The sequence below is a fragment of the Nothobranchius furzeri genome, chromosome 4, assembly GCF_043380555.1.
Source record: "Nothobranchius furzeri strain GRZ-AD chromosome 4, NfurGRZ-RIMD1, whole genome shotgun sequence".
NCBI lineage: Eukaryota > Metazoa > Chordata > Actinopteri > Cyprinodontiformes > Nothobranchiidae > Nothobranchius > Nothobranchius furzeri.
In genome coordinates, this window is record NC_091744.1 from 85046775 (window position 1) to 85059798 (window position 13024).

The 13024-nt window shown below is 43.6% G+C and overlaps 1 protein-coding gene across 18 annotated transcripts in view; it reads right to left on the reverse strand.

Moving 5' to 3' along the window:
• The window catches only part of ppfibp2b (PPFIA binding protein 2b), a 98357-nt gene that overhangs the window by 45716 nt on the left and 39617 nt on the right, over positions 1-13024 (reverse strand). For 15 of the 18 annotated variants that reach the window (XM_070550549.1, XM_054733412.2, XM_070550544.1 and 12 more), the window contains exon 3: positions 9853-10058. In XM_070550549.1, the coding sequence (XP_070406650.1) occupies positions 9853-10058 (206 nt within the window). Of the gene's footprint in view, positions 1-4735; positions 4920-5927; positions 6220-8155; positions 8314-9852; positions 10059-13024 lie in introns of those variants that run through there. The other 3 variants (XM_070550548.1, XM_054733417.2, XM_054733420.2) reach the window with 3 other exon arrangements.

Genomic DNA, 13024 nt, shown 5'->3' on the forward strand with positions numbered 1-13024 from the left:
TAATTTAAAATGTTTTTTTTTAGATCCAAAGAAGTTATCTATGGTTGGTTAGTTGCTTAGTGGTTGCAGCTTCGGTGGCTAGCGGGTAGTAACTCGCTTATATATTTAATTTAATAAACATATACACAATTTAAAAAGTAAAAGCCTCGTTGTATATTTATATTGAAACTAATACGTATAAAATATCACGTTATCTCCCGTGTCACGTGATGTTACGTGACCGCCGTGGAAGCTGCGGTCACGTGATGCAGGTCTGTTCAATTTCGCCGTTTCTTTGACCAAGGAAGGACAGTGTCCTCGTAAGCAAGGCGCCTGGACATTGAGAAACACCCCTAGACTATAACGCATCTTAACCTTGAAAACCTTATTGGCAGAGAAATGCAGAGACAGAATTGACAGTGATCTGTTGTGTGTCTCGGACAAAACCCTCCAACATCAGCTCGTAATCCCTGGTGATCTGTCTGCAGCTCGGGTCAGAGAGATCAGAGGACAGACAGCATACGGATGCATTAATCCCATCATCTCACTGTGAAAACAGCAGATTAAAAACCAGAAACAGGTTCGCCTGACAAAATGGTTAAATATCTGGAGTTGAATGTTCTACAGGTGTTTCCCACAAGGCTGCAGAGGAGCCACTTAAAGATGGTGGCAGGGAACTAGAGTGGGCTGATAACAGAAACCAGAGACGTCTATTTCTGTCACATGTTCATCACCTGACGTGAGAGGGATGGAGAAAAAGAGCAGGAAACAGAGGAGTGGTGGAAGTTTATACTTTAGTTTCAGTGAATTTTCCACTAATCCCATTTTAAAGGACCTGTATATGTATGTAGTTTTGTTTTTATCCTCTGGAAAGTAAATGTTGTAAAAAGTTCCTGAATTAAAAATAAAACCTGTAAGAGTTATAGTAACATGCTCAAGCCACCAATTTTTAGGGCATTTTATGAAAAACTTCCACAAATTCACAGGAAAAACATGTAACAACACTGAAATAATAATAATAATAAAAACATTTACATTTATTTCACTTAAACTTTGTTCAGAATGTTGATTCTGACTCAAACTTGTTTCGGGAAACAAAACTATAAAAGCAACAACATGACTTCAAAGCAAAAAGAAATTGTAAATTTAAAATCAATAAAAGATCCTATAATGAACAAGAGATGATGACATCATCAACAGCTGCAGCGAATCAGAGCCTTTATGCCTGTAATGAGGCGTTTTAGGAATTTCTCGAGCAGAAAACATAAACCTGTCGCTGCTGGAAGGACCGCCGGACTGGGAGGGGCTCCTCGTTTTACTGTCCAGTTTATGATCCACATGTCTGAGAATGCATGCAGCACACACCTACTCTAAATCATTTTCATTAAAAAATAAAGTCTTTCTGGTCTGCAGAAACGCAACATCCTGCATCTTTCTTTGCACAAAACCTTCTCACCTTCTTTCTTTTACAGCCGTCTAGGTATGTTGATTTAATATGACGCTACAACATGCGTTTATCTCATCAGCTGGTTTAGTTTCTACTCGACACGGTGGCTCTAAACACAGCTTGTGCTCCAAAGTTACGTGTTCACGGCCCTCATTTATCAACCGTACTTATGAACAGATCTGTGCATATTTTGTGCGTAGGACCGATTTTACACACCGTGCGATATTTACCAATTTGTACTTGTATGTGAAAATGTTCCTAAATAACAGAACAGCTGTGATCGTGAACAGCTGACCGTGCATATCAACAGCATCTAGTAGTAGAACTGGGGAACTGCAGTACTCAATCGTCCACACGTATTCCTCGGGCGACGTTGGCACAGGAGTTGAATCAAATCAAATCAAACTTTATTTATATAGCACTTTATCATACAATGCAAAAAGGCCCTGCATACCCACATCCCCCCCATGGAAAAAACACAATGGACTGAGTTAAGATGAGCCAGACCAGCTAAGATAAGGAAACGCCATCAGGGGAGCCATGCGACCCGACAGCAGCAAATTCACAGCAGCAGCCGGGGCACAGACACAGGGCGCCCAGGGCAGGGAGGGCGGAGACCCCCCACCTCCACCCAGGCACACCTGGAAAGCACCCAGGCTGCCACAGCTGACCACCACCCACCGGGGCAAAGGGCTCCCACAGAGGAAACACTGGAAAAAGGTTAAATTAAGGTTAAAATATAAAATAATTAGAGCTAAAATGAAAATTGTAAGTCCTCGCCCCATAATCGGAAGGTTGCAAGTTCGAGACCCGCTCAGTCTGTTGCTGTCGTCGTGTCCTTGAGCAAGACACTTAACCCACATTGCCTGTTGGTGGTGGTCGGAGGGACCGGTGGCGCCAGTGCTCGGCAGCCTCGCCTCTGTCAGTGCGCCCCAGGGCAGCTGTGGCTACATAGTAGCTCATCACCACCAGCGTGTGAATGTGTGTGTGAATGGGTGAATGACTGATTGTGTTGTAAAGCGCCTTGGGGGGTTCCAGGACTCTAGAAGGCGCTATATCAAATACAGACCATTTACCATTTCCTCATCCATAGTTACCCGATAAATAAAAATGTTGTGGAAAAACAGCTTTTTCACATAATTAGTACTAAAACCAATACGACAACTGTGACCAACGGGAATCTGACATATCTTGGCTGTGCACTCTGGAGGGAACGCGTCCTCCGTGAGTTCACTTATCTCCCCGAAGGAGATCCTTCTGGAGCTATGCTGGCATTTGGGACCCTTTGTGGTGCGACAGATAAACTAAAAAAATCCCATTCCTGTTAACGAGAACCCCCCCCAGAACCTCCTCTTCTTCCCGATCCGACGCGCCGCGTTGTCAAGGTAACCAGACTGAATGACAGCTCAGAAGACGCTGCACTCTCAGACAACATTTCCAAATAAAACTAACTCCAAACAGAACGGCTCCTTAAAGGTAAACCCGTTACTCTACGATTTATAAGATTCAACTTTTTACTTCATCCTGACGAGGACCTCTCCTCTGACCCGACTGCGTTCATCACCTCTGCAACTTGTTTGGTTCTTTTGCGCTCTGGACAGGGTATCTGCAGGTTTAAGGGAGCCAAATTTAAGACTTTTTAATACCTTTTTTAATAATAATAATGCATTGAACTTATATAGCGCTTTTCTAGACACCCAAAGACGCTTTTTCACACACTCTCACATTCACACACTGCTAGTGATGGTAAGCTACTTGTAGCCACAGCCGCCCTGGGGAGGTCTGACAGAGGCGAGGCTGCCATTTGGCGCCGTCGGCCCCTCTGACCACCACTAACACAGGCAAGTTGGGTGAAGTGTCTTGCCCAAGGACACAGCAGCAGGATACCCCTGGCGGGGGCTGGAATCAAACCCATGACCCTCCGATCATGAGGAAACCCGCTCTACCACTTGAGCTACTGCTGCCCCTTTTTTAAGGCCACTTTGACCAAATTTATGCTTTTTTAAATCTTATTTTAAGCTATAATTTCCAGCTATTGCCTGGAACCGGTGCTAACCACGTCGCGAACGTGGGATTAGCCATCCAGTTACCATTAAACTTGCACTTCCCCATGGCGCAAACTCCCACTAGCTTAACCAGCTAATGTGCTCATCTAAAAATAGCCCCCTTTCACAACCAACTCCATGTGTACGGTTCCGCTTACGGCAACATCGTACACAAAAAATGCTGAACACCAACTAGAAATTCATGAAAATTTTATAGAAATAAAAGATTCTTGTTTATTGGGTCTTTGGTAATTTAAGACCTTTGGAACCTGTATTTAAGGATTATTTGTAATTTTTAAGGATTTTTAAGGCCTTAAATTTGGAAAAGCTAATTTAAGACGTTTTAAGGACCTGCGGACACCCTGTCTGGAGGACACCAGGATACCTCACGGGCTGAGGACGTAGCGTGACCAAATATGGTTGATTGCGGGTGTTTCTGTGTGTCAATGACTGGAGGAACGTGCGTACGAGAGGCCACCGCATGTTTCATAAACCAGGTTTTTGACCGTTCGTACGAACGTTCTAAATGTCATTTCGTAGGAAGGAATATGGGACAGTTTCTACAAACGTTTGATAAATAAGGGCCTTGGACTTTTCCTGACAGTGTGATCGGGCGGCGTTCTAGAAGATAAACTTGTCTGACCTTTACTGGACTACATGGAGACAGACGATTCACTGTGGTGACGCCTAAAGGGAAAAGCTGACAGAAGGAAGATCATTACTCAAGCTGGGAAATGAATAAACTCAAAATGGAATCAGCTGTAACTAAAAATAATCTTGGTTTTAATCAAAAGTGCTTCAAGACTGGGATGGCCTTTAATTTTATGATATTATGAACAATATTTGTCCTTATTTCACATTTTGCTGCTGAAAATCCAAGGATAAGAGAGATTTCTGGAACAAGACAGCAAGAGGAGCGCCGGATTACAGAAAAAACAACAATAAATATCAATGCTGGACCCCAAGTCCTCTAATTAAAACACAGAGAGGCTCTGATTAAATCCCATCAGTCAGCTGCTATCAGCTGATGGATAATCCGGTAACACAACCCTTGCTGTTCAAAGTGCAGCTCATCTCCTGGACTTCCAGGGAAGTTACATCAGAAAACAGGAAATCCCTCACAGACATGCATGGAAAGTAGAACATCCAGAAGAAGGGAAAAGAGTTTCCCTTCTTCCAAACTCAGTCCTTTAAGTGGAGGAATGTGCAGCAAGGAGAGACATGAAATTCCCAAATGGGAATGGAACAAACTGCCAGCCCTCACCTTTCGGAGCCAGGAGAAGTGCCTGTAGATATCAATGGGAGTCTCCATGCTCCCAGCCCATCGCTGCCCGGCCGGTTTTCCTTCTGAGGGAATGTGTGTCGCGGAGTTAGGAAAAGTCGGGATGAAGTCACTAACTGCCGTGAGAGGACCAACATGCGAGTTTGCTCGATCTAACAGCTGTGGAGGAGGTTTTTGTTATCTGTGCCTTCTCCCCTCTCCTTCATCCCCTCCTCCTCCTCCTCCTCCTTCTTTACTGTCACTCCACTTACACCCCCTCTCCCCTCTCCTCTTTTTTCCTTCACTTCTGATTTGCTTCCAGGGCTTTTTTCTCCCCTTTTCTCTTTTTCCCGTCTGACAGCCAAATCCAGAGGGGAGGGGATTTATAGGAGGGCTTTCCTCCTCTCGGTTGTTTGTTTGTGCCTCGGTTCTGACCCATCTGGTGCCAAAAAAGCAAACCAAGCAGCAACAGGCTGTTCTACCAGGAAACACACAGGGTCTCTCCCTCTTTTCTCTGTTCTATAAGTTACTTCTATGGTGCTGGAAGACTTCCGAACACCCTAATCTGCCTCCCATCTGAGCGTCTCTGATCAGTTTTACGTTTAAACCCATTAGCTCGGGACGCATTTCCTGTGTATTCTGCAGATGCATTCACAATAACAATGTCAGCCGTTTGTTTGGACGACAACCCTAATCCTAACGCTAAACCCATGCACCACCAACAAAATAAAAAAGTTTAGTAAAAACATGATTTTGCTGCATTAAAAGTTTGCAAAACAAATTCTTGAAATCTAAAAAGTTTCCCTAGTGAATAAGACAAAACAGTCTTTTAGACTCCAGGGGTCTCATTTATCAAACATGGCGTAGAATCCTCACTAAAACCGTACTTAAGCTCAGCAAAAAAATGTACTTACGCCAAGCAGGTTTGTGATCTATCAAACATGGAGTACGCACAGTGGCACGCAATCTCCGCTTCATAAATCAGAGACTAACGAGAATGTTTCTCAGCTGCATTTTAGCCACATCCCGCCCTCACCACGCCCACTTACTGCCATAAATAGTCAATGCAAAGTGCCTTGTGGATCTCCTGCATACACATAAGCCGGCTGTTGCAGCGCTCCGCCAATGACAATGGCGACCGTAGATCAAGGCAGATCAAGGAAGCGCAATTTCACAGAAGCAGAAGCTGAGGTACCTGTGGGTGAGGTGGAGAAACGAAAGGAAGTGCTTTTGCAAAACAAACAAGAGAAAATCCACGGAGTGGCACAGCGTTGCTGAAGCCGTCAATGCTGGGTTCTTCAGAGAGATCTGTGGCGGATATAAAAAAAAAAGGTCCAATCAGGATTCGATCCCCAGAATCCCGGGTGAAAGTTGCGCGCGCTAACCAGTCAGCCAAACGGAGATCTCCCCTGTACAAGTAGCCAGGGCACATGATCAATCAGGTCACAGTGACAGGACACACACACACCGTCACAGACGCATGATGTTCTGTCTCAATCTGTCCCCCTGCTGATATTCTGCATTCCATATTCTGGCTTCAGGCTGTGTGTGTGTGTGTGTGTGTGTGTGGGGGGGGGGGGGGGGGGGGGGGGTCTTGTTCTGCGTGAAAACGAAGCGGTACAAGTGATAATGCTGCAGGATTTCATAACTGTATCCTTCTCAGCAGCAGCACTGCAGGTGCTCTCCATGTCCAGCATGTGTGTAAGCCAGGTCCTTAGTCAACTTAAAGTTGCACACATTTTTCCGCTAAGTTTTCTTTCATAAATCCCAAAGTTTGCGTGGAAAGTTGCTTACGCAGCTTTCCGACCCGGTTTTGTGCGTAAGCTAGCTTGATAAATGAGGCCCCAGGAACCTAAAACGTGCTAACGTGCATGGAAAATGTGCAGGTGGGTCGGCGTCTCACTGTTGGTGACTAGTTGGAGATAAATGAATTGTTTTAGTTGAAATGAGCCCAAATCCGCCACACAAAACTGCAAATGTTATATTTATTAGAAATGTCTCATTTTGCTGCAACACGTTTCTGACAAGTTTGCATTTTACTCTAATTTTCTTCATATTTTATTTTCAGCCAGTTCTAAAGTGTTCTCATATTTTACAGGTTCCTGATGTTCACAACTCTAGGCAAATTTTCAAAACATGTTCTTTAAATCAACGACACAAGAACTAGGGAACTGGGAATTTCGGCGCTTTTCCAGCTTTTAGGAACAGTTTAGTCTTTAAAAGACAAACATCTTGAGGTCAGCTGTAATGAGCGGCGGTCTCAAGTCATCTTCTAATCTTTCCTGTGTTTAAGCCCCTCTCACTGGGAAGTTTCCTCCAGAGAGGAGTTCTCGGGCTGCAGAACGACTACAAAAGTATCAGATGTTTTTAAGGTCTGCAGGGAGGTGAAAAGGGAGGAGAATTGACAGGAAGACTCCAAGGAGGAGCAACCAAATAGCTTTTTAGCTGCCTTGATAAAATTCCAGGCTTTTGTTCATCTGCTTTAACATTTTTGCTCGTGAGCAGATTTTTACTGCAGAAACGATTCCTTGGTGAGGCTTCTGAATCACCGAGTTGATTTAAGCTCATTTGTTGACACTTTTGATCAATAAGCAGCTTTTAACGTAAATATTTTTGCAGATTTTTATTTATTTTTATTTGCACCGATGTTTGTTTTGGCGGGTCAGAGTGGGTAATACTTTTTAATCTATTTTCTTTATGCATAAACTTCCCCGGTGATGCTTATGCTTCAGCTTATTTTGGTCTTCTTGTTAGGCATCATTCTTTAAAACGTTTCCCATAGAAATTTATGGCAAAAAATACAAAATTAGCAGAATAAAGGAGGTAAATCTGCGATGAAAGATGCAATAAACTAATTTTCAAATTTAAGTTTATAACACTTAAAATTTATTAGTGACAAATAAATGCAAATAAGACTTTATAGTGTAGGAACTGGTCAAGAATGAAGATGTTAGTGCTGAGTCTTAATTTAGACACATTAAAAACTGATTATTTGCTGCAACATTTCAGCTAAATTATCCATTAAAAAACAATATTTACAACACAGAAAAATAAAACTGCATAAAAACATTCAGAAGGGAGACTGAAACAAAAGGAGCAGATGAGGAGAAAAGGCCGAAAAGACAAGAAACGAGCAAAAGGAGACAGCTGGACAGTGAGAGCAACATGTGACACATCTGCTGTTGAAACAGAGCAGGAGCTTCAAACGCTGCTGAGCGAGATTTAAGATCCACTTTCCCCTTTTCGGTCTCGACCCTCTACTGCTGTGAGCTAAACTTGGCTCTTCTGTCTATGCAGAAAACAGCAGCCTCTGCAGGACGAAAGCTCCACAAACAGCCTCCTGCAGGAAAGCAGCTGTGTGGAAAAACCTCCCAAACATGCAGCCGCGACGTTTCAAACATCTAAACTTCTCAGGGCACCTACCTCGCCTCAGAAAATCCTCCAACCAGAAGCGTCTCTGCTTGAGTAGAAATGGAGCTCGTTTACATGAACAAAAACAGGCTTTGCACCAGAAAGTAGAGCGTGGGCGCCGGCAAATGCAGCGTATTGCAGAGAGCAGAGACTGTCATAGGGTGGAGAAGGAAAAGAGGCAGAAAGAGGGGAGTAAAGGCTGACGTAAAGATGATGACCGAGAGGCCACAGGACCACCAGACGGTGTGAGGGAGGGAACTCTGCGCAGGAAGTTGATAATAGTCGAGCTGTTGTGGCGCCTCTGAGGAAAACTTAACTAAATGTGCTCCCTTCACTCCTTCTTTCACCAATAGAAACTCTAATTTAGCATAAAAATCCAGATCATGTGTGGAATCATCTCCAACAAGCCTGATTTCAATCGACAGGTGATTTAAGGGTGTTCCCACACCTGTAGCTTGGTTCCTGTGGTCCATATCAGTTAATCGTTTACTTAGTTTGTGCAAAAATAAAAATAAAATAAAACCAGGAAAAAACTACAAGAATATTTGCAAATGAAACTCAAAGCCTCATTACAAACCAGGTGAGAATCTGCTGATTGGTCAGATTGTCTGGGGGCGGGGCTACCAGTGGTAAATACAGGAAACAGGGTGTGTGTTGTGGTCCTGAGCTAGCTGACAACATGCTCTAATCGTCCCTCCCTGAGACATTTATCCACTATTTGATCCCTTTAGTGTTTTTATGAGTCAAAGCTGCAAAGAGCTAAAAAAAAAAAACATGGCCGCCTCCTCCAGCGGGTCTCAGGATGGTTCTTCAGCTCTGGATCTTGGTCAGATTCTTGTGTTCACACCTGCTCAGACGAAATTCACTAACAGACTAAACCTTCGCTGTCTTCTATTAAAAATGAGGGCATAATAAACTGCACGAAAACATCCAGAAGCATGCAGGAGGGCGTCCCTGGAGAACCGGGCTAGATGCATTTTAAGCTTAACGCAGTTATTAACGTCATTTTTTTGTACATATGTTTTATTTGTCTTTTACACAGAAAACTAAAAAAATAACTATTTATAAATGAAAGGTTTCACGAAACTGAGAAAGCAAGAAGAAAGAAAAAGACAACACGTTCTGAGTTCCTCCTCGCAGAGAGACGCCAACGCCAAGCGGCAGAGGAAAGGTAAACTCCACTCCGCTCCGTCGACCTCTCGGCTCACCCCGTCTGACCCACCACGTCCACCCTGACTCGGAAAAGGTCCTCAGACAAGCATCACGCAACGCTTACAAGCTCCACTTTAAAAGCACCCACTGACACGCTGCAGTATTCTCTACTAATGCAGAGTTTATAAAAAAGCATTAAAACATCCAGCAGTGTGTGTGTGTGTGTGTGTGTGTGTGTGTGTGTGTGTGTGTGTGTGTGTGTGTGTGTGTGTGTGTGTGTGTGTGTGTGTGTGTGTGTGTGTGTGCGCGCGTGAAGTTTGAGTAAAAAAACCCTGAGAGGACAAAAGAAAAAAGGATTTTTTGAACCTAAACTGCTAGTTCTCCATGTTGGCGTGCAGAAATTCATATTTTTATTAACTTTAAACTAAGGCATCCCATTTTTCTCTCCGATTATTTTGTTCTATTTCCTTTCTAAAGCACAGATGATTAGCACATCTAGCGATCCAACCAGAGAACCGATAGTTACTCCTTTACAGTCAAACATCTGATTTACTCACGGTTCCACTCTGAAGCCAGTCGATGAGAGTCTGAGCCGTTTCTGGAGGCAGCTGAGCTCGGAGGCTCTTTCTCTCCTCCTGGTTTGTTTGAAGCTCCAAAGCCAGTTTCAGGTCCTCGGCTAACTGAACCACCTGCAGACCGGCGCTGGCGGGGGAACCCAGGTCATATACGGTGCTGGAAAACTCCATCGCTGCTGCTTTAGAGCCTGGTGAACAAAATAAAACCAACACTGATCAGTAAAACGACCTTTAAAGATTAAGTCAACCCCAAATCCACTTCTTTTTTGCTGATTAACTATATAAATGAGTGTCTTACCATGCTGTAGACACATGCAGTCAATCATTTGGCACTTAAGTGCATCTTAGTTAAAATTTAAATATTATGCCTAAAACTGTCATTGTTGCAGTTGTCAGGTAAAAACTCTGCACTGCATTTAAATTTAATCTGCCATGGCTATAGGCTAAGAAGTACACTATGATGTCAGCTGGTACATTATGAGGTCACAATGTCGTGTGTGTGTGTGTGTGTGTGTGTGTGTGTGTGTGTGTGTAGTCTGCCAGGCAACAGCATTTTTTGCATTTTTCAAACAGGAAGTGGGAATGGAGTAAGACTCTGGTAGGGGGTGACTTGCTCTTTAAAGTAAAAACTAGGGATGAGTGAGAACACCACTATCTGTACCTGTATCTGTACTCGGAGTGGGCGTGGCCTAACCCGGAAGTGGGTGTAGTTTAACCAATATGTTATTTTAAGTCTGATCAGAAGTTGCCATGTGTATTGTTTATTTGAAAACTATTTACAGAGCAGCCACAGAGTTGAGATTAAATGATTTTGATCACAATAGTAAAGGAAGTATTACAGAACAAGTTTTTCAATAAAATCAGAACATTAATATTTAAGTGCATGAATTAAGAGAGAGAGAGAAGAAAAGATCTTTTCTATAGCGCCTCTCAAGCTAAAAATCACGAGGCGCTTCACAAAAACAAAACATGTAAAATAGAAAAAAGAATTTAGAAAATGATTAAAATATATTTAAAATGAGCAAAAAATAGACAATTGTGATTAAAAAATGTAAAGAAAGAGAGAGAGAGTGAATAGGAAAGAGGGAGTGGATCCTGAGGAAGAGGAGAGAGGGAAAAAAAAAACAACCGGAGCGGAGGCAGTGACTGACGCAGCACAAGCCGTTTTCAGCTCTGTCTCGTCAAATGCACCACGTACGTTACGAAAAAAGTAACTTTAAATATCTTTAAAGTATCTTTAAAAAGAAGCAAACTGAAGAAAACATAGGGAGTACTGAAGAAACGTGAACAGTGAAGCAAGCACAGAGAGATCCGTTACTGTCTGTGTGTGTGCGTGGATGGACCGGAAGCGGACTGAGCTCCCAATGCAGAGTTTCGTGTGTAGGGAGGGGCGGGCGCTCTATGTGACTGGCCAATCACAGAGCGTGAAGACAGTCAGTTACCCAATGAGGATTTTCCTTCAGCACGATTACAGATATTTACGAGTTTTACTCGTTTCATGCTCGTACTCGTCAAAAATGCTTTATCCGTACCGGATCCTCGTCTGAAACGAGAATCCGGCTCATCCCTAGTAAAAACTGTTTAAAAGACTCTCAGAATAGTGATAAAGCACAATTAAATAGAGCCACACATGCTCCCGTATCACTGCCTGACACACACACACACACACACACACACACACACACACACACACACACACACACACACACACACACACACACACACACACACACACACACACACACACACACACACCTGGCTCTGGAAACCCGGCACACAACAGCACAACATTAAAAACAGCCTTCCCATTTGGATTATTTATTTTCCTGACAGATAAAAAATGGGCCAATTACCGATTATATAGTTTTGTTTTTCATATTTATGTTCAAGTATTTTTGTTTTTCATGCCAAGAGATTAAAAGTTTCATCCATTTCCTTCTCTACCTTATCCAAGTTTGGGTTATGAAGGTAACTTTGTCTGGCAGCAGGTCCTGGATCTGCCCAGGTGCTCACCCCAACAAGCAGAGCTCCTTATAGTCAAAGACCACAAAGAAAACCTAAACTGCTGTGTGTTTTTAACTATGAAAAAACTAATCATGGACACAAGGATTACCATTTTAAACACGGACAGATAACTACATGGAAGCGCGATTGTAAAATACTTCCTGGATAAGTTATTTAAAGGTTTGTCTGAACTGGTCCTGCAGGATTTTCCAGACCGACAGAAAACATCAGGCTGCTGATCCGGATCTTCTTTAGGAAGAAGACACTGTTGTCTGAGGCTGCAGACAAACTCAGATTAGATTTAACAATGACTGATAGTCCAGAGTCCAGGCAGCAGGGTCTGAATCATCTCACACAAACTATATGAACATTTAACATGATTACCAATACACAGGTTTGGTTTGGTTTACAGTCACTGGATCAACAACGTTTGGTCTCCTGAAAATCACCCAAAAACTTCTTAAGCGAGCAAAATATAGTTTATGTGGGAATTCATTCTGTTCAACCAATCCTTTTATGAACAGAACCGGTGACAAAGGGCAGCCCTGGTGGAGTCCAACCCTCACTGGGAACAGGTCCGATTTACTACCGGCTATGCCGACCAAACTCACGCTCCTCTGGTAAAGGGACTGAACGGCCCTCAACAAAAGGCCACCCACCCCATACTCCTGGAGCATCCCCCACAGGGTGCCCCTGCGGACACGGTCATAAACCTTCTCCAAATCCACAAAACGCATGTTCATTACCTTTATGGAAAGAATTTCTAGGTGCAGCCATGGTGTGGAGTGTGTTGAGTTTGGTGGCAGGAGAATCTCGTCTCTGCTTTTTGCGGATGATGTGGTCCTCTTAGCTTCATCCTACTCTGACCTTCAGCTCTTGCTGGGTAGGTTCGCGGCCGAGTGTGAAGCGGCTGGGATGAGGATCAGCACCTCCAAATCTGAGACCATGGTTCTCGACCGGAAAAGGGCGGCTTGCCAACTCCGGGTCGGTAGAGAGGTCCTACCTCAAGTGGAGGAGTTTAAGTATCTCGGGGTCTTGTTCACAAATGAGGGTAGGAGGGATCGGGAGATCGACAGGCAGATTGGTTCGGCATCTGCAGTGATGCGGACGCTGAGCCGATCTGTCGTGGTGAAGAGGGAGCTGAGCCAGA